The 22327-nt window shown below is 40.0% G+C and overlaps 1 protein-coding gene across 15 annotated transcripts in view; it reads left to right on the forward strand.

Moving 5' to 3' along the window:
• Positions 1 to 755: 755 nt before the first annotated feature.
• Positions 756 to 22327, forward strand: part of camta1a (calmodulin binding transcription activator 1a) — a 407198-nt gene continuing 385626 nt past the window's right edge. For 12 of the 15 annotated variants that reach the window (XM_058410173.1, XM_058410174.1, XM_058410175.1 and 9 more), the window contains exons 1-2: positions 756 to 920; positions 5926 to 6027. In XM_058410173.1, coding sequence (XP_058266156.1) covers positions 896 to 920; positions 5926 to 6027 — 127 coding nt within the window. In that variant the 5' untranslated portion in view covers positions 756 to 895. Of the gene's footprint in view, positions 921 to 5925; positions 6028 to 22327 lie in introns of those variants that run through there. The other 3 variants (XM_058410182.1, XM_058410183.1, XM_058410184.1) reach the window with 3 other exon arrangements.

Genomic DNA, 22327 nt, shown 5'->3' on the forward strand with positions numbered 1-22327 from the left:
CTTTCTCAACTGTTATGTAAATACATAAGCATATATCTTTATTTATACAGCTGTATAGAGTAAATAATGCACAAATCTGCACATAAATCCTCTGTTCCAGATTCATACCCATGATTATTATTATTTATTGTTAAGTCTTACTATTTAAATGTTTTCTGTTCTCATGCCAGATATGTGTATGCATGTATGTATGTATGTATGTATGTATGCATGCATGCATGTATGTATGTATGTATGTATGTATGTATGTATGCATGCATGCATGCATGTATGTATGTATGTATGTATGTATGCATGCATGCATGTATGTATGTATGTATGCATGCATGCATGTATGTATGTATGTATGTATGTATGTATGTATGCATGCATGTATGTATGTATGTATGTATGTATGTATGTATGTATGCATGCATGCATGTATGTATGTATGTATGTATGTATGTATGTATGTATCTGATTCTAATTCTGATCTTAAGCTAACTAAGAGGAATTTTCGACAGAGATCTCCAGTGCACATTTTTATAGTTTCAAAAGAAGCCTCCCGAGTCTGTTCAGTCTTACGCACTCCTCTGACGGCGCACAGTTCAGGCACGAGCTCGTCGAGGATTGGCTGGCTGTCTCACCGAGGCGTGGAGGCTGCACCTAAACATCCCTCCGCCGCCCAATGATCGCGAGCGGACACTTGGAAAGGGACGTCGTTTCTCGCCGAGCTCGCCGACCATTTCAGCATCCCGTGGTCAGTCATCATCCCACAGCCAATGGTGGAGTGGCTTGGAGTTGCCTCCCGCTCCTCCGGTCCCTCCTCGCGCTGTCCTAGACGTGCACGCGCGTGGTGGTACCCAACGCTCGCGAAGAGGAGGAGGAGGAGGAGGATGTGGCGCGCGGAGGGGAAATGGCTGCCGAAAACAAGCCGGAAGGTAAGAGGCAAAAGCTCGGGGATTGTAATTGTTTTGTTTACTCCTAATGACAACAGTGTGAATGGAGTGAAAACATTAAGGAGCGGGTCGAGGGGGCTCGCAACTTGCGACGCGAGATGCTTCTCGGGTTTCCGCATTTATCCTGACACACTCGTTATTTCTCCATCATTACCCTAGCCAGCCATGGTAGCTAGCCAGCAATGTGTATTAGATATATATATAAAAAAAAAGAATTTGAAAATTGGGAGACTTCCAAAAAATAAAAACGCGACAAGCCTTCAACGCTTTCCCTCTGCGTCTCAGTTCAGAGAGCAAACTTACTGACAGCACCGTGGTCGACCACTAACTTCTCTTTTATTTATCAAGCCTCTCCGGCTTTACAGAATTGTTACCAAGTTGCCTGTGTTGAATCTCACTGCTTTTATCCACCAAGTCTGGCACTCATAGGTCTCAAAAGCGGGCTTATCTGGAAGGATTTACTTCTACCATCAGTGATGTGCTACTTTCTGTGCTCCAAAGTGATGCTCTGTTACTACAGCATGTGCAGGAACTAGAGAACTGAAATAACATATACATAAACTATACCTGTGGGACAGTTGTAGAGTTTTCCATAATGCCATCATGTTCAGAAGAAACCAACAACTGATGTGCATGCAATGTTACGTCTTTGGAAAACTTTACGTGTGCTGTCAAGAAGAAAGAAGTTAGGATTAAACTCAGTAGGTAGCACCTATATAATAATGCAGGTCGCAGTTATTTTATCTATATCTTGAAAATATCTGATCACCTGCCATTTGGTATTAGTTTGGTTGCAGGAATACTGATGGTGATATTGATGATTAGGCTCTTCCGGCTCCCAGTGTGTGTCCAGGTTAGGTGTAGAAGGCGTTACGTCTTGTTTTTGCTGAACTTCTCTGAGGATTAAACTAAGCCCAGCTGCTCTTTGTTGTGATAGAGACAATTGTGTTCAGTATAAAGTAGACCATAGTCAGTGGTTGTTTTTAATTGAATAGAGATTGAAATAGAAAAGGAAACTAATAATAGCTGAAGGTTATCTTCTTCCAGCCACAGGGTGGAGACCTTGTGTTAAAAGAAGAAACTTTTATGGAGAAAAAAAACAACAAACCCCAGTATTTTTATTGCACAGACAATGATCATGTTATTGCTGTGATTTTTGATTACTGACATGAGCAGCGTTCAACTTGAAGAGTTCAAAAGGACAATCCGATGAATCTGGTTATTCCCTCAGTGACCTTATGCTAGAAGACTAGGACGAAACAGCGCTCATGCACGTATTATTGACTTACTTAGTACCTTGTAATTACAAAGCTATGAATATAAAATCAGCGATCAGGAAATAATGCTATGATAGGAGGAAAAGTGCGTTGGTTTTGGACCGGTGCTGGCCCACAGGGGGGTGGTATTGAGCTTTGTTAGTCGCCACACTACACGTCTGTTTTACTATGCACGGCGTGTCAACTGAGAACGGGAGTATTGGAATAAAGAGATATCTACCTTTGTGTTGAAAGCATCACATGGCTCAGGGCTACCCAAGCTTGTTCTCTATTTGTTACAGATGCAAACAAACACATCCGGGCTTGTAATGCGCACCACATTCATGTTCTTCCTCCCGCTGCGTTATGGCTGCCACGTGCTTTTTAGATCGTCTGAGCTGAGACTCCCCTGGCAGAGCAGGTTGAGTTATTTTTGCCGTTCTTGTGAGGTCAACGTGCGGAGGAGGAACATGTGTCACACACTTACACATGAACGTAGCCGCTTCTGTGCTGGAGAGGTTAAGGGCTTTCTGGTTTCGCATACACACACACACACACACACTTATACATATATGTATGTATATACACATATATATGTATGTATATACACATATATATGTATATATATACCCTACCGTTCCAGTTTAATACTCTAGGCCTACTTCGTATCAGTGTGGAAAGTGAGTGGAACGTTGCATTATGTGTAGTTTTTTACATTTCTTTACCTTTTTGATTACTCTCTGTCCCGTAACCTTTTGTCCTTGAAGCAGCAGTGTTTGTGTTGAGCGCTGCTCTCCAGGGCTTCAGTATTTCACAGATTTTTTTTTTTGCACATAAGGACAGGCTGTTCTTTGCTAGAGGCTGCTATGAAAACATGGATAATATCTCTTACGTCCCACTGAGTGCTTCTGTCCCCTGGTTTGACCCTTCTCGCATCCAGAGAATCCCACTTGTGCCCCGATACAGTGTTTAATAATAGGGGCTTTAGCAGCCTGTTGGCTATCACATGAAACGTGATATTTTTTTTTTTTTTGTTCGTTTGTAAAACTATTTCACACTCCGGTGTTATTATTAATAGTAACTAACCTAATAGGAGTAAAGGATTCCAACTGGATTACAACCAACCGTAAATAAAAAGAAAGACACGTAACCCTTGAACGTCTCTCTCTCTCTATATATTGTGATTTTTTTAAATGTGGTAAATATGCCAAATCAATAGGTTATATTCATTCTTTTTTTTCTTGGATTTGTACTGCCATTTATTCTACTGATATTTCCAAAGTTTGGAGAGAATGGTAGAACAAGACCAGGAAAAAAAAAAACTGTGAGCAGAGCGCTACTTCACCTCATTTTTTACTTTAGCGGAATATAAAATGAGTTTCTGAAGGGAAACATGTTTGACTAAACAGACAGTTTTTAGTCTGTGGAAATAAAATGTCACTGCAAGTGGATTTATATTTAGCCATACTTTTATTCTCCTAAAGAAATAACGAAACAAAAACATACGAACGAGTCTGTTTGTCTGGTATAAAAGATTATGCTAATGCAAGCTAGCCATTTTCTAATCTTCTCATCAGCTACTCCACTAGCCAACAATGTGAAAAACAAGCACTAACCAATGATTATTTTATATATATAAATATATATATATATATAAAAAAAAAACAAAGAATGAAATGTGTAAATATATGTTAAAGTAGAGGAAGAACAGATAGATGACATTTCCTTGTGTGTTGTGACATGACATGACACCTGTATCTGTTGTAGTCAAGCTAACGTTAGCTTTCGACTTGCTAGCAAGCCAGCTAGCTATTCATTTTCTGAACTAGCCAACAATCTGAAACTGATGACCTTTTTACATAAAAGAATAAAAGTTATAAGAATAAGATAAATTGCTATGAAGAACAGCATGGATATGTTTCCTCGTGTGTTATGTTTCAGTGGTAAATTATGCTTAGCTTCAAACGCGATAACAAGTGAGCTAGCTATGCATTTGCTGAACTAGACAACAATCCTACCTCGCGACTATCGATTTAAAGGTAGAAATACATATTATTTCTACCTGTAAATTCCACCTTTGGAATGAAGACGGAGCAGGAGTTTAATTCCTTCTGTGTTATGACTAGCATCTCGTAGCAGTGTGTTTTTCTCACAGGAATAATGGAGCGGTGTGTTTATTTTAGACATCACCTGATTTGTACGCAAGGCTACAGAAAAGTATCAACCATTTTTAACTAGAAATAAATAAGAATACTGTTTATAAGCGTATTTAAACAAACAAACAAACAAAAAACAGCTCGACTGGAGTGTTCCAGTCTTAGTCCTGGAGAAACAGGACAGTTTAGTGATTTTTCTGCTGATTTAGCTCCTCGCTAAATTATAGGGTTTAGTATGTGTGTGTGAAGGAAATAACACTTAAAACAAGCATTTAAAAAGTTGTATAATTTGTATAATACATTTGATTACCAAAATGAAATCTAGACCGAGACGTTTAGATAGGAACTGCACAGCACATTTTTTAACTTCTTTTCTTCACCTGATTTTATTACACCTTAAAAACAATCAGAATATCTCAGTATATCTCAGAGCCGTGGTAATGATTTATTTTCTAGCCCAACATCAGTATTGATATTAGCTTCAGAAATCTCATGTTGGTCAAGCTCGAGTGGAGATCCGCTTGAGGATTTATAACTCTATTAAATGAATTAGATCATTCATGTGGAGGGGGGGGGGGCGTGGATGGGTTTATCAGTGCGTGCTGTAATGTAGAAACAGATACTTTAACCAATTGTGATCCCTTGCCTGCTTCACACAAGCAAACATCAGGAATCCTGCGCCACGCAATACAAAACCGAACTTTCAGAAAAAAATTCCCTTACAGGATTTTGGAGCTGCCTCTTTTATTTTTCGAAGGATTGGAGGAAAATTCTTGAATATTTATTTCTCAATGCTCAGCAAATCCAAGGGAGAATAGAAGGTCAGGAAAAGAAAGAAATGCACAAGCAAACTCTCTGACACTGTGGAATCAATTGGCACTGTTTCCCAAAAGGCATTATCCTGGGAAGGAAGAGTAAACCTAAAATGATTCTCAGCAATTACGATAACGCTGTAATGCTTTTGGAAAACCCTGTACAAGCAGTTCAGATGCTCCCTGGCATCATCTTTTCCTTGCATATTCAGAACTTTAAATTTTTTATCGGAGTTGCCACATTGATCTTTTGAAGCTGAATTATAAAGTTAGATACTTGATCTTCAGCGCTGGCTCATATACTGTAAATAATAAACAGCGTGTGTTCAGGTCTGCTGTAATGAAAACATACACACTGTCATCTTCTACAAGATGAAAGAGATTGCTTTTGTACTGTCTCGAAGCCCGAGCCTAAACCCAAATAAAATTCCACATGTCCTCACCACTAGGGAGCAACTTAAGTCAAAGCAATCCCTTCTGCCCCTCTGAACATGCTCAGTGAAACAGCGGTGTAGACTTGGTGGAGAGAAGTGACTTTGGCACACTGAACCCAAAAGCCGAATTGAACTGATTGCATTCCTCTGCTCAGAGACGGACATGTCGGAGACGCATGGGGAGGGAAGCTCGGGTTCACTGCGAGTACCCAGTAACTGTTCTGTGTGTGTGTGCATGGGGAGAATGTAGAAAGTCTCAATGTTAAGTTATTGTGCAGTTTTCCTAGTCTCTTCTCTTTCTCTACTCTCTCTTTCCCTGCCTCCGGAAGGACTGAAGAAAATTCGTAATCCGGATCGAATGTACAGATCAGCTGTGTGTTATTCCGGCCATGCTGCTCCTAAGGGTGTCAGTGATGACACAGAGATGAACAGTAAGAGCTGGTTATTAATATTGCATCCGTGGCATTGCTCGAAGGGGCCACTTGCTGGCTGATCTATTATTCATTCATCGATTCATTTATTTACTTCTTGATTTCATTATATCTTCCTCCTTCTCCGCTGGGAGTTCCTTCCCAGAGCTTTCTTTGAACCTTGAAGTGTCTTCTTGACAGCAGCATGCTATCAATATCACAAGTGTTGCCATTTGCTAAGAGCCAGACCTGTCCATAAAGACTGCATTACGCCAGACTCTCATACTAAATGCTGCCATCCGCTACACCGCTGACCTTCTAAAACTCGCTACCACCATCCATCTAAAAGCACAGACTTTATCATGTTGTATATTGCAGAGTAGGCAAAGCTGTAGTTTGTTGAAATGATTTGTGAAAACCGCGAGTTAATCTCATTTCGACCGAGAAAACAAATGTTTTCTCTTCAGAACGGAAAAGCTATTTGCCTTTAGATCAATTATGTGTATTAATGTATGCCGACGCATAGAACGTTGATTGCTCCATTAGTACTCCAGAAGTCTCCATGCTTAATACGCATCGAGCTGCGCTCTTGCCACCCCTGGAGAATTTGTTGATCTGTGTAATTAAGTGCATTTATGTTTGCCGTAATTTGGAAAACGGAGCCAGATCACGCTCATCTCCTTGTTGTGCTATTCACTGATTATGCTCTTTCCATTGAGTTCAGTCCTCAGCGCTTCAAAGCAGTGTTTTAATGAACGCTCTTCTGGGACTGGAAAGTGAATGGCAGAAGCTTCTGGTTGCATTCATCCAGCGTACAGCTGTGCATTTGTCTGTCTATCTATCTATCTATCTATCTATCTATCTATCTATCTATCTATCTATCTATCTATCTATCTATCTATCTATCTATCTATCTATCTATCTATGTATCTGCCTGTGTGCACCATATGTATGGGCATGCGCAAAACCAGTCACTGAGATTCCATCCCTCTTGCATGCAGCATGATCTAACCGTTCTGCGTGACTGCGTCTGGCGGCCCAGTTAACACGTGCAGCCTGGAGGTTTGTGTATCACTAGGACCATTGTAAAAAAAACAACAACAACAACAAAAAAAAAAACAACGTCCTGTCCGAAGCAGGTAAACCACTCATGTGAGTAATTGTGGAAGTGGTTATGATAAGGATAAAGGGCTTTAGTGAGGATCTGGCAGTGTGTCCTCTTATTGTTTAGTGGGTGTGTGCATGTGTGTGTGCGCTCTCAGGTCCTCACCTCCTTTCTCCCTGAGATGGGATTTTCATGGATGGGTGAGTTTGGCTAAGGCTGAAAACACATAAAGAGTCACTGCTTTTTTTCCCCCCTCTCCTCAGTTAAGGCAGATACTTGAGCTGAATTAAGACATTGATTTCAGCTTCTCCAAACATATTCTGACTAAAGCACGCGTGTTGATATTAGAATAGAAAGCTTTATTTAGCATTGTGCATAAAGCGTTGGGATTTTTAAATGTGCTTATTAGCCAAGGTTAAAAATAAAAGGTGTATTTATTTTTCAATAATTATAAAGATCCAAAGGTCAAAAGTAAATTTTCACCTCATTTTACTATAGTAACGGTGTGGAGTTAGTAGTGCGCTGGCTTCAAAAGGAACCTAATAAAAGCCTTTATTCAAATAAGCTCTTTTGCCTCTTCGGCCTATTCATCAAACCTTAAAATGTTGACCTTGGAGCCTCAAACACCATGTTGCGAAATGATTTTTTAATCATATTGCACAAACATTCACCCTTTCAAGCAGGGCCTCCAGAGCTGAAGAAAATTTACCCTTCAACAAGACAATATCTAGAGCTGTTTCCTGTCATGGCCTTGTGATTAATGGTTCTCAGTGTCCTGCCAGCCATGCGCACACCACAAACCCCTGACATGCCACTGGTATATGTGGGAGTGAAAACTTGGTAAAAGGAAAAAAAAAAGATCCAGTTATAGACCTTTGACTGGCATGTCATCTCTTTAAAAGCGATTCTGTACCTAATTTGCTTTGATATGTCTCCCCTCTCAGTAGCAATATGATAGTTCTGGCTTTTGTAGTTAAGCTAAAAGCATGGCTCTGACATTTAATCTTAGCCATGTGTTCATTTTCCTGAAAGCCTTCGCCGCTTATAGACGAGCCTGTGATCTAGATCTAAAAAGATGGTGCTAATTAAGTGCGTAGTCCGGTGCAATCAAAGCTGTCTTTTGAAAAGCAAGTGCATCTATCAGGGAGTCTCATTGATTTTGGTTGAAGGGACAGTGTTGCCTATGTATGTTGAAATTTTGGAGATGTGGGTATTTATTAGGGCACCCATAATTCATAGCTTGGAGAAACCCTAGCGGTTCCCTTCCAGCTGATTGGCTCTGATTGCCAGCATTGTGATTTAGCAACTTGTTTAGAGAGGATTGTTCTTCATTAGCTGGGCTGATCGCAATCTGGGACGAGTCTCTCTTCTTTTTCCAGACTGTTATTACTCTCTACTGTAACATCTGTTAAAGGAAGAAGAAAAATCCTGTATTGATAATGTAGTCATTGAATGGCAGAAATGGGGTTCCCTTCTTCGATTTTTGTCTGATTTTCTAAACTTTTGAGTGTCAGGACACATTTTTCTGGGCAAGAAGTTGCTTTGGAGAAGTTGGAGAAGTCTAACTACACCAGGTACAGTGCTGCGTGAAAGTCTTACGCACCCTGACGCTTTTTTAATACTGATCTTGTCTAATGTTTATTTTGTGAACATTCATTAAAAAGATTTCCGAACGTTGCATGTCAGTAAAAACTTGCGCTGACAGAAGCAAGTCTGACAGTAAAAGTCTCTCGCAGATTCTTTTGAAAAATGCTCAGTAATATATACCAACTAAATTCCTTATAAAAAAAAAAAGTGTACCTGAGACTAATGGTGCATTTTTAAAGACAAAACTCCAACTAATGGCTTTGTTTAGATTAATGCTGTTTATTTCTCTATATATAATTTTTTTAATGTAGAAAACATTGAATTTAATTATGTTCCAAGCCGTCCTTTGCTTTCCGAAAGACTTTTTTTCATAGTACTGTGTTTGTTTGAGAGTCACCATATTGCTACGGTATAATTGAGTTTTTGGTCACTTTATGTTGCTGTAGTAAAAAGGAAAAAAGATTAACATGGGTACTGTGGTTTGTTTTCATGTTTTTTTGCAGCATTTGTTTCTTGAGCTGAAACATTAACTAAATGCTACGGTCTTTGTTTTTTAATCTGTCTGACTGGCCTGAAAATATATACTATAACGTTCACCTGACATATATGTTCCTTAGTCAAACTGTTACAAAATCTGAAGCGCACAGTATTGTAGAAGATCTTCATAGCGTTACAATTTCCCTTCAGTGAAACTCGGACCTGCTCCATCATGACAGTGCCCATGTGCACTAAGGAAAGTCCGTGAAGACATAATTTGAGAAGGGTGGAATGGAAGAACTTAGATCTCTGACCAAAACCCCACTGAGCACCTTTGGGATGAACTATAAGACTGACTGATCCCAGTGACACTCTTTCCTGAGATCAGGACCTGATGTGACTAATCACAAATCCCCACAGCTACAAAATCTAGTGGAAAGCCTTCCCAGAAGAGTGGAGGTAAAGGGGGACTAACTCTGGAATGGGATGTTCAACGAGCATGTACACCGATCAGGCATAACATTATGAGCAGTGACCGGTGAAGTGAATAACACTGATTATCTCCTCATCATGGCACCTGTTAGTGGGTGGGATATATTAGGCAGCAAGTGAACATTTTGTCCTCAAATTTGAAGCAGGAAAAATGGGCAAGCGTAAGGATTTGAGCGAGTTTGATGAAGGGCCAAATTGTGATGGCTAGACGACTGGATCAGAGCATCTCCAAAACTGCAGCTCTTGTGGGGTGTTCCCGGTCTGCAGTGGTCAGTATCTATCAAAGGAAGGAACAGTGGTGAACCAGCGACAGGGTCATGGGCGGCCAAGACTCTTTGATGCACGTGGGGAGTGAAGGCTGGCCCGATCCAACAGATGAGCTACTGTTGCTCAGATTGCTGAAGAAGTTAATGACAGAAAGGTGTCAGAATACACAGTGCATGATGGGTCAAGGCTGTTCTGGCAGCAAAACGGGGACCAACACTATATTAGGCAGGTGGTCATAATGTTATGCCTGGTCCCCATATGGGAGTGATGGTCAGGTGTCCACAAATTATTGCAAATATAGTGATTACAATTATGTTATATGTTGTACAGCACATGGCTACAATTGGGCCATTTATGGCTTCTATAATTTTTATAATGTCCATTCCAGATATTATAACGGGATTTTGTAATGCAGTGATATAATTAGCTGAAAAAACATATAAGAAAAAAACACGACATGACATGCTCTTATAGGGAAACGGGGACTAACATGGAAGTGGCAGAGGGCTTCCCAATGTAAAGTTTATTATTTTCCAATAACAGCATACAATAACATTCCGGTAAAACCGTAAAGTCCTAATATCGCTTGGTTATTTCTGCACATGACATTACTATCATTTGCTGGCAGTGTACAATAATCCACATTGCCAGTATTTGTCAGTAAGTGTGGGTTTAGATCCCTCATGACATCTTGTATTATTCAATTTAATTTCTATAGTGCTTTCTATAATGGACGTTGTCATGAAGCAGCTTTACAGAAGCATATACAGTACATGCCCTCTATAAATTTTCTTCCCTAATGAGCAAGCCAGAGATATCCAGAGCAAGGCAAAACTCCCTGAGAAGACATGAGGAAGAAAGCGCGAGAGAAACCAGACTCAAAAGGGAACCCATCCTCATCTAGGTGACACCAGAGAGTGTGTCTTGTATTCTGTGTTTTCTTGCACAGCTACAAATCTCATGAATTATTTGTCCTCCCTATATGGTGAAATCTGACAAGTACGCCTACAGAAGGCTGTGATGGCGTGCATAAGAATATAGCATCTGTCTGTGATATCCATGGGCTAACGCTAAATTTAGATGACGTGCCAATCTCTGGAAAGCACAAGGTTTTATTTATTTATTTGTTTGTTTGGAGAAGCAACTGGCCTGCCAGGTCTTTGTTTAAATTGAGTTCATCACTTGAGCTGTGGGCGTCAGTAGCTCGGTGGAATGACGGACTGCTAACAAACAGCCCGACGGCTACGGCTCTCCATCACGGTGGGAGTTGCGGAAGGGCGATCGAGGATTCCGGTGTCGCGAAAAGCCATTCGGGTCTCGCCAGATGATAGGAAGGTGGGGTCTTGTTGTTTTAGACCGTTTTATTGCATTCATGGTCTTGCATCCTTGATAGATTGATTTAAAAATGACTTTCACTACCACAGTGCCCTGATTATTATTTCAATTCATTTTTCTGGCCCTTTGGTCACAGGAGGCATGCTTTATTAGATTAGTATTGAATGGATCAATACTGCAGTTGAGAGTGATTTTTATAACAGCCATCTGTTGTAATGTCAGGTGACTAGTGGGCTACAGAGAGCCGCTTTACAGTCTTCCGTGTTAGTGTTCATGTGCCCGAATTAGCATGCGCGTTTCATGTCTAGTCCAGAGTTTATGCACTGAATATGGAAAAGATTATATTCGCACCATTTAACTCTGCCTGAATTGATAAAACATGCTTTTAATATTTTACAACATCCATAATGGTAATCCAGCTTGCAGAGGAAGAACAGAAGGGCTTTGGAGATTGAATAGACGGTTTGATGAATGTAGGCGTGCTCTAGCATTACAGCTACACCTCACTGAAGGAGGCAACAATTATAAGTGAATAGTGTCACTCACCGAGCAAGCACGCAGACAAGGGAAGAGAGAGCGCGAGAAAGAGGAAGAGGTTTGTGTCGTGCGAGATATCGATTTGAGATTTGTTTTTGTCAGCCCTCTCCAGTTTCATGACCTGCTCAAGTCTCCAGGGTGACACCGGCGCAAGCTAGCATGACTGATATTGTTAAAGCTCCTAAACAGACTCCTTAAGGGGCAGTATCAGGGATAATCTGGGGGAATTTTTTCCTCCTCCATCTTTTGGTCAGACATGCTTACCAGAAGATGTAATCAGAAATAACTGGAGCGTTTGGAGAGCGTCAGGGTGTGGGTGTGGATGGAGCATTATGGGTATAAGGAAACGTCAGCATTTTTTTTTTCTTTTTTGAAAGATTATAGTTTTTGAAGGATGAAGCAAAGACAAAAAAAAAAACACAAAAAAAAATAAGACTATAGACCTGTTTTGTGGTTGCACCCACACTGACAGGAGGTCCAAGTTCAAGGAGAGCCACTGATCCAAATCTGATCTCACACTTCAGATGTCATGGCTGGGTTTTTCTCCTACCTGGTTTTTCTCAGCAAAGATTCTCCTTTTTGCGTGGGTGGCAAGCGCAAGCAAAAAAAAAAACCCTCTATTCCGCTATCTCTCTTCTGTCTTTCTTCATTCTGCTGTTACACTTCTTCTACCATTTCTTCCCATTTTCCTTCTACGACACCCAGTCTCTCTCTCCCTCTTTTTTTTTTATCAGGAAGCCACTTTCTCTATATCACAGTCCCCTTCTTTTTTATTTCCTTCCAGCTCTCTGTCATCTCTTACTCTCTCTCTTTCTCTTTCCATCTTCCCCACATTTTCTTTGCCATGGTGGGCATGTGGGCTCATTCTCCTGATCAGCCCGGGCTCTATAATTGGCTGCCTCCCAGCTCAGCTCAGCACTGCACATATAATATAGTGGCATTCCAGTTTCTAATATAGCGCCGTTCCCGTTTCAGCCTGCCTTGCACTTTAGGCTCTAACAACTTGATTGTTTTTCACTGCGAGGGAGACTGAGTTATGCTAATGCTTTCCGTGTCGTCACTGTTTTTAGCAGGCAAAACAAAGTGTGTGAGTCAGCAGTGGAGGTTGGCTTGGGTACAGTGGTGTGTGTAACCCACATCCACGCGAGCAAGGTAATGGCTTCCACTCAGCATCTGCAGTTGTAGCTACAGCTAAGTCTCTAGAGGAGACTCCGTCCTCTTGTTGTGTTATTATTTGTGTGTATTTCTCGACAAGCCGGCCACCGTCTCCCCTCTCTCTCTCTCTCTCTCTCTCTTTCTCTCTCTCTTTCGGCTTGCTATTTATTTCTCCTTCTTTTTTTCCTGTTTGCTCTCACCTGATTTTTTTTATATTCTATTCTAATAGAGCTCTCCGAAGCCCTAATAATGCCACATAAGTTCTTATATGTGTAAAAGTGTTTTTCTTTTTTTTTTTAATATAGCATATTCTCCTGTTATTAAATTAAGCAGCATCATGGGGATGAATTAATATTCAGCCCCGCTTCTTATACTCTTAACTTCCAAGCAATGAGCCCTGTGTTCTGTCACATCGGTTTAATTTAGTGAAAAGGGAGCAAATCACAGACTTCCTAAGATCTGTCCCATATTGCATACTTGGAGAAGCTACACAGTATTTTAGCAGTGTGATGAGTTTTTAATTAACAGTCATCCAGCATCATCAGAGATTTTTTTTTCTTCTTCTCCTTCTTCTTCTTCTTCTTTTCCTCAGGATATTCCTAACCCAGCAGTTCCATAGCACTCTTTGTAACATCCCGAGTCTCTGCACTGAACAAAAAAAGCATTGGACTTTTTACCTTCACGGGTTCACACCGTACTGGATCATGAGTCAGGGTCTTGCTCTGTGAGCCAACGGAGAGAATGATTACATCAGTAGGAGTGTTTGGGAAAATGTTATAGCTCCTTTTGATCAGCGAGACACAGAGACAGTGCTTAATTACGAACTGAGTGTGTGCCTTGGACACGATTGATCACAGCGAGCAGGCAGTTGAGCGGAGAGAGAGAGAGAGAGAGAGAGAGAGAGAGACTGTAAGAGCTGCTGTTACTCTGATCTGTGCATGAGGCTGTCTGAGACCAGCAAAGGTCTAAATCACACCTCCACTTTGATTACTGATGCAGTAATGCTACGGTTTTTCATGGGGTTTAAGTGCACGGGGCTCAGTATCGCTGTATAGTGACACTCAGTGGAAATATGTCTTAGAGTGAGCGGTGTACATTGACAAAACTCGTCATGTTAGCCTTTATGTATTTTCTACTTCTTTTTTTTATAGTTGATATTTGATCAGTTTGATATTATGGATATATGCCCTTTTGCCCTAGCAGTCCTCATGCAAATTTAATGAGAAATGTAGGTCAAATTACAATTTTTCCTAAATATATAATATAATATAATATAATATAATATAATATAATATAATATAATATAATATAATATAATATAACTTGAAAAACAGCCTCTTTTGTCATGCTGAACGAATTTTACAGTTACACAAGAAATGTTTCATGCAATTCAAATGAATTCAGAACATTCAAGATTCATGATTCAAGAAGCTTTATTGTCATTTCAACATATATAGCTGACGCAGTACATAGTGAAATTAAACAACGTTTCTCCAGGAACATAAACATACAACAAAGTTTTAACACAAAAAACGCCACGGAGCTAGGACCGAAGTTTTGTCCTAGCCACATAAAGTGCAAAGTGTGCAACTAGGTGCAAACAGAGCAAAGACAAAAAACAGTAAGTACAAAAAGACTACACAAAAACAGGACACCTAGCACCGAAAAAGAAAAAGAATGTGTGCAATGAAATGTAAAAATGAAATGAAATCAAATGAAACGATGTACAGCTTTGAGAAACAGTAGAAAAACCAGGTAACTAATAACATATATGATTGTAACAATCCTGTACCTGATTCCTGGACCCAATAATATGAAGCTTGGCTATTATTTAACAGATGAAAGAAAAAATAATAATTTTACGGATAGAATAAAGTGCAAAAAAAATCTAGAAATTTATCCATCCAGATTATGTTGTCAAGTTTAAGTCGCTGATTTCTCTCAATTACAGACCCAGTCTGAATGAACATTTGGTGAAATTTAGTGTTTCATATTAATGAATATATAGGACAAAGAAATGGCCCACTGTAAAAAGGAGGAAAGCTGTATCTATGACTACTGATGCGGCGCAGTGGATGAGCTGCTTTATTGGAAGCACCATTTGGTTGTCATTTATCAACATATACATGTTAGAACAAAGAAAATCAACGAAACCTGGCAAGAACGTTTAGTTTGGTTTGGTTTCTAGAAACATTCCCATACAACTTTGACACATGAAGGCCATTAAGTTTATTTATTACAATTTCATTAAATAAATCACCTTAGAACGCTAGACAATTTGAGAGAGCCTCGGTGTAGAGCTGTTGCTCTAAATTGAGAGAGCATGTTGAGGTGGTTTAGGCACCTTTTGGCATCTCCTGCTAGAGATGTATCAGGTACTACCTGCAGGGCAGACCCAAGACCTGCTGGAGAGATTATATCTCACGCTTGACCAGGGAAATATTAGGCATCTCCCAAGAGAAGCTGGGCAGAGAAGTGTGGAATGATCTTCTCAGCCTGTTGCCACTACGACCCCTACCAGGGAAAGTGGGAAGAAAAAAAAAATGAATGAACCTTTTACATAAGGGCTGGAAAATAAGAAGTTTCTGTCTCTCTCTGGGGAAACCATTAAAGGTAAAAATAGGGTTTCAAGTAGAATCCGGGAAGATCAGATTGCTTAACAATCCAAAGAATCTCAGAGGAACTGAAAAAGAAAAAAATCCACAGATGTCAGCATAGGAATCAATGCTTTTAAGGTAACTACTGACCTGGTCAGATACTTGATAGACATTTTTAGAGTGGATTCCTCTGTGGATAAAGGTGCAGGTATAGTTAAAATGTGATGTATGTTTAAACTTTCAAGAAGATGGAATCTGTACCCAACAATGATTAAAATTCTGTAACTTTCACGCTCCTCCTTGTACTAGTATTTATTTGGAGGGTATGTGAACTGTCAAGCCCCAAGCCTAAAGACAGATGATCTTTTCCTGTGGTTGAAATCAGACTGCTTGTATAAGTTGTGTATTTATTGTGCTTTCTTCTGCTCACCTGGAGTGATGCTAAAGCACCTTGTTATTTGTGAGCAGCTGCTCTGTTGCAGTGTTAATTGAGCGAGGCAAATCATCCCAGATACAGTATCTGCTCCCTACTGTAAGAGCAATTTAGATCTGCAAAGCCCATTTTCAGCACACGGCATGCACCAAATGCCAGGGCTGAGTCACCTCAGAGGAAATAGAAGAAAGCCTGGGAGTACTGCTCCTGGTTCACATTCTGCTGTGGTAGATAGGAATCCTTCATTAGTCCCTAGGAGTCTGCTACTTTTTACCTCTCTTGTCCACCGTGCAGTCATTCTGTAGTCATTGTAAAGATGATGTAAGTCCTCATCACCCTTTAAGAAAGAAAACTTTTTGCAGCCGTGGAACTCTTTTACTTTCAGAAATCGACTTTTTGCTTCAGTATGGACTTTTATGAACATAATTATTTATACAGTTTAAACAACTATTACAATATTGGGCTTATTATTTCAATATATGCAGTCATACACGATATTGCCAAAAGTTTTGGGACACCCCTCCAAATCATTGAATTCAGGTGTTGTTTCTTAAGAGGTTGGGCTTGGCCCCTTAGTTCCAGTGAAAGGAACTCTTAACTCCCAGGGAGTTTTTCCTTGCCACCGTCGCCACAGGCTTGCTCATTAGGGATAAAATAGGGATAAAATAGTTTAATTATTAAATTTAATGATTTACTCTTATTTCTAGTTATTTAGTTATTTTTTATTTATTTATTTTCATTTTCCCCCTCATCTTTCTCTGTTTTTCATCTTTTGTAAAGCTGCTTTGAGACAATGTTCATTGTAAAAGGCGCTATACAAAATAAATTGAATTGAATTGAATTAATGCTTCAGTATACCAAGACATTTTGGACAATTTCATGCTCCTCACTTTGTGGAAACAGTTTGGGGATGACCCCTTCCTGTTCCAACATGACTGTACATCAGTGCACAAAGCAAGGTCCATAAAGACACAGATGAGTTAGATGAATTAGAGCAGAGACTGTGAGCCAGGCCTTCTCGTCCAACATCAGTACCTGACCTTACAAATGTGCTTTTAGAGGAATGGTCAAAAATTCCCATAAACACACTCCTAAACCTTGTGGAAAGCCTTCCCAGAAGAATTGAAGCTGTTATAGCTGCAAAGGGTGGGAAAACTCCATATTACATTCATGTGCATGTAAAGGCAGACGTTACAGTTTTGACCTGGCTCGCAGTCTCCGCTCTAATTCCTCCCAAAGGTGTTCTATCAGGTTGAGGTCAGGACTCAGTCAAGTGTGCAGGCCAGTCAAGTTCCTCCACACCAAACTCACTCATCCATGTCTTTATGGACCTTGATTTGTGCACTGGTGTACAGTCATGTTGGAACAGGAAGGGGTCATCCCCAAACTGTTCCCACAAAGTTGGGAGCATGAAATTGTCCAAAACATCTTGGCATGCTGAAACATTAAGAGTTCCACTTTCACTGGAACTAAGGGGCCAAGCTCAACCCCTGAAAAACAACACCTGACATCAATGATTTAAAGGGGTATCCCAAAACTTTTGGCGAGATTTAAGCTTGCATTATTGATAGGCTGATTTCTTTCTGACTTTTATGTAGGTTTTACTTAAACCCAGTCTGTTCCAAACGTGTCCAGTCATAGGGAGTCGATATAAATGCAGCCAGTGTCAGAGTAGGATAATCCATACTCAGATACAGACAAAATGGAAACACAAGCACTATTCGGAAAATCAGAAATACGAAGATAAAAAAAAAAACAACGCTGCTCAGGAATGCACAAAATAAATGACGAGACTTTGCAATGAGGAGAGAATAACTAAAGTAATTAATGAAATAACTAATAACATTGCATGTGGAAAGCAAAATAATCAAGCAGCACTAGCTGTACTGTGAACTACGACTCGCAGTAAAAAGGCATTCGCGACACAAATAGATGAATAAATATAAGACCTCAGTAATAAATACTTTGATGAAGGTGTTTTGTGGTTTCTAACCCCTGGGGGTCACCGAGTCTGACTTTGAGAACCGTGGCTTTCCAATATCCGACAGTTTTATGACTCTAGCAGATCATTAATGAAAGAGTGACTCGAACCGAAGTAACAAACATTTTATTCCAAATCCACTGAATCGACGCAAGCAGTAAAACGCTTGCTCACACACTTTGAATAAGTGCTACTGCTATTCCATTGGCAGCGCTGGCGTAAAGGGACAGGAGGGCGAGTAAAAGTCAAAGCCGTAGTTGGAAACTATTGTTTTAAGACCACTGGGAAAATGTCATGCTAGTGGATTACATACATTAATTACATATTTAAAATTATGCATTAAAAAGATGATAAGGCTTAATAAATGCTGAGGCAGATGGAACGGCTCAGTATTGCATAAAGCCTTGGGATTATGACTTGAATTAGCCTGCCGTCATTAAAACAAATCACACGTTTGTATTTGTACTATGGATAAAAGCGCATATTTTCGTCGGGCCGGAGCCGAGAAGATAACGGGAAAAGAATAATAAGAAAAAAAATTCATTTAAAGCCATATTTTTCTGAGTCTAAACAGATGACAACGTGCTCTTTGACAAATGTCTGCAATATCAAGAGTCGATTGCCTGACAACTAGGGAGAGCATGAGGGATATGCAACAGGGACGCCGCCGCCGCGCTTTACATGCGGCTTCTGTCATTTCACAAAGCAAACACGGCCTCTGAGGATTTCTCAGAAGAACTGATATTACTTCATTGTGGTTGTCATCTCCCTCTTATTGTGTTATTTTTCATTGTGTGGATTGGATTGAAGGGAAATTGATTTAAAGAAAGGCGCCCTCATACTATGGTAATTTCAATTTTGCACAAATTGCCCACTGCGTCGCACACGCAGCCAGAGCTGGGAATCGTGTAATTGGCTTCACTAGGTGTACCCAGATATGTCATCGGTGACGTGAGCGGCGTTACAATACGGCGTGAAGAGTAAGCCCATTAACTGTAATCTCAATTTGCAAGCTTTTACTTTACTCCAATTGCAGGCTTGCTTGAAAATGACATGTGAATTGTTATTACACCATTGTAGCAACATCAGAGTCGTGCTGGTGTTTCTGACGGTGACTCAGAAGTGCTATATGACACAGTTGACTCATTGGCGCTTTGTGTGTTGTTGTTCTCTCTAAAAGCTTAGCCTCTTGCTAAAACCATGGGATCATGTAGTTAGAACTAAGATAGCAGCTAATTAGATAAATAAAAAAAAACCCCACTTGAATCATTCTTAAGCAAATGATTCATAATTGAGTCATGTACATTTCAGCTCGGGCGGGATTTAGAAACGGATTATCTTTCAAATTCCTTTTTTGTTTTATTCGTTTTCAAATCGTAAAGGGTAAACGTATGGAGATTAACGTTAAAGCTGTCACCCGAGCTCGCTTTCTGGCTTTGTCGAGGCCCCTGGATGCACGATTCAGACACGCTCCTGGGGGAGGATTTGGGGTAGGCATGTGCAATCTAACAGTTTAATCATTCTCGCATGATATTACACCGCCACAATATCTAGTGATGTTCTCTCCGATTGTGTTGTTGTACCAGACCTGCCGTCAGATTTTACGTAGGAGTGCTGCAATTTAACGCTGTAGTACGCTAGTATGACTTATCATTCAAGGTCTCTTTCTCCGCAATAAAATGAAACATGAGCTAATCGCATACGAGTCTGGACTGATTAGCACTGATTCCACTTGGAAACACCGCCCCCTTCTCCCTGTCTCACTTCCTCTCCATTGGACTTCTTCCGTCACGGAAATCTTGGAGTCTGTTTCTTTGAAATGAAATGTGTCAGTGCATTTTTGACATATAGTATATATATATATAAAATCAAGCTACATTTATTTTATTAGGTATACCAGTGTCTTTCATTTTATAGGCGAAAGAAAGAAAAAGGGACAAGATTTTTGGTCTAACACTTCACTGGGAACCTGGGGCGTCACTGGGAACCTGTGAGGTGTGAGGCAAACGTACTATCCACCAAGCCACCATGACTGCTGCTTTACAAAAAAATGTTCATGTTAAAAAGTATTTTTTAAGAAGGATTTTTTCAGCTCTCCTGGACGTTTGAGCAGTTGATGCACTGTTTAATGTACATCAACCGTGAAAAATATAGACAATAGATTAGACAATAGATTTGGAAAAGGAGTTTTCTGAACTAGTTTAATATGCATCACTAAACAATCGCCAAAAAAAACCCCAGCTGAATTTTTATTGCCACTGCCAGCGAGTAGTCTCCGTCTGCACCGCTGATTATTACACCCTCCTGTACTTTTCTTAAACCTCAAATGGTAGAAATCCTCATTTTCTGTTTCACACGATGGTTTATTTTCTAAAATGGAAAATTGCCTGAAAGGAAAAAATCAATATTACACAAGCCTAGTTTGAACCTTTGCTGAAATATTTTTTTTGACTTTATTTGTGAGAGTTTAACAGAAACACGTGTACAGTCTGGGGGATCGTATCCGTGAAAAAATACAATTTTGTTTGTAGATTTCTTCAAGTGATGTTCAGTAAAAGTCACAAATTCACTATTAGGCATCATTCACACTTAACTGCTCCAGACAAACCAGTGCTTTAGTGTGTTTAATTACATTTTATTGGCTAGCGCCTGCTATTGTAAGAAACAGGATTAACCAATCAGAATCGTCCATTTCAGATGCTGGTCAGCTAGCTATAATAATAATAATAATAATAATAATAATAATACAGTACAGGATACTGGAGGGGAGAAAGACATTGGTTTTTATAACATAAGATATCTATTTCCATCATCATCATCTGAATCAGTTTTTAGTACTTAGCATATTTTCCTCATTCCCCATGGATTTTTTTTTGAACAGTATTGAAGGTTACTGACTTTTTTCATCGTGCTAATCTTAATCCAGGTTGAATCTTGTAAGCTTTGTAAGATAGCGTCCTTCATTTTGGTTAAATTTACATGTATATTATGGCTAATGTTGGAGTATTATTCTGGAAAGAATCCTTTCATATCCTATAAAGATAACTAGTGTGTGTGTGTGTGTGTGTGTGTGTGTGTGTCCCACATCCTCTATTCCAGTGAGTTTTTTTATTGCAATTGGAAGTGAGTGTTATGTGAGTGGGTGCCGGAGAGAGACGAAAGCGGAATCGTCACACAATAGTAACAAGGTGATTATTATTGCACTCCGTTCGCAGTTGGAGACAATATCATTATAATTTAGACATTCTGCTTCCAAACAATGAAGGCAAATAGCAGTGATTGGACGAGTCCGTTAAGCCCTTTTGCCGTCAGCGAGACGTGGCGATAGAGTAGAAAGGCTGATTTATAGCCTTGCCTTAACTGCCCTCTGAACAAACTGTATTCGCCTTTTCTTTTATCCCTCCCTGGCATTTGTGCTTTTTACCATTCTGCCTTGGAGAGAGGATCAGCGTGGCTGTGGACTTTATTGCGTAGTTAAAGTCTTAATGAAGCTTACCATCATTCCTTATAAGCCTTTGAAATTCAGCTTTGTTCCAAAGCCTTTTGCTAACTATGCACTCTCAGATGTCTAAGGTGTTAGCGGGTATTTTTTTATTAACGTCCTGCATTCAAGTCATCTTTCCCCCTAGCTTTTCACTCCACTTAAAGTGTAAGAAATTAATTTTTAAGTGAGAGCGAAAGGAGTTGACGGCATGTCAGTATCATGACTTAATATCGTATGAGAGTTGACTAAAACTGTTGCTTGTTTTGGCTGACAGGAGTCTTTTACCTCCAGGTTTTAAGATGCTTTTCTGCTCACCACCTTCGTAAAAAGAGTCATTGTTCTGTGGTCATTGTTCTCTGAACTGCTGCTCACTGAATTTTATTTTTGGTGTTGTAAGTCTATAAAGTTTGCAAAGAACATTATAGAAATTTTGCTGCCAAAACAGCCCTGACCCATCATGCACTGTGTATTCTGACACATTTCTGTCAGAACCAGCATTAACTTCTTTAGCATTTTGAGCAACAGTAGCTCGCCTGTTGGATCGGATCACACGGGCCAGCCTTCACTCCCCACGTGCATCAGTGATCCATGGCTGCCCATGACCCTGTTGCCGGTTCACCACTGTTCCTTCCTTGGACCACGTTTGATAGAAATTGACCACTGCAGACCGGGAACACCCCACAAGAGCTGCAGTGTTGGAGATGCTCTGATCCAGTCGTCTAGCCATCACAATTTGGCCCTTCATCAAACTCGCTCAAATCCTTACGCTTGTCCATTTTTCCTGCTTCTAACACATCAACTTTGAGGACAAAATGTTCACTTGCTGCCAAATATATCCCACCCACTAACAGGTGCCATGATGAGGGGATAA

This window comes from Hemibagrus wyckioides, linkage group LG15 (genome assembly GCF_019097595.1).
Source record: "Hemibagrus wyckioides isolate EC202008001 linkage group LG15, SWU_Hwy_1.0, whole genome shotgun sequence".
Classification (NCBI taxonomy): Eukaryota; Metazoa; Chordata; class Actinopteri; order Siluriformes; family Bagridae; genus Hemibagrus; species Hemibagrus wyckioides.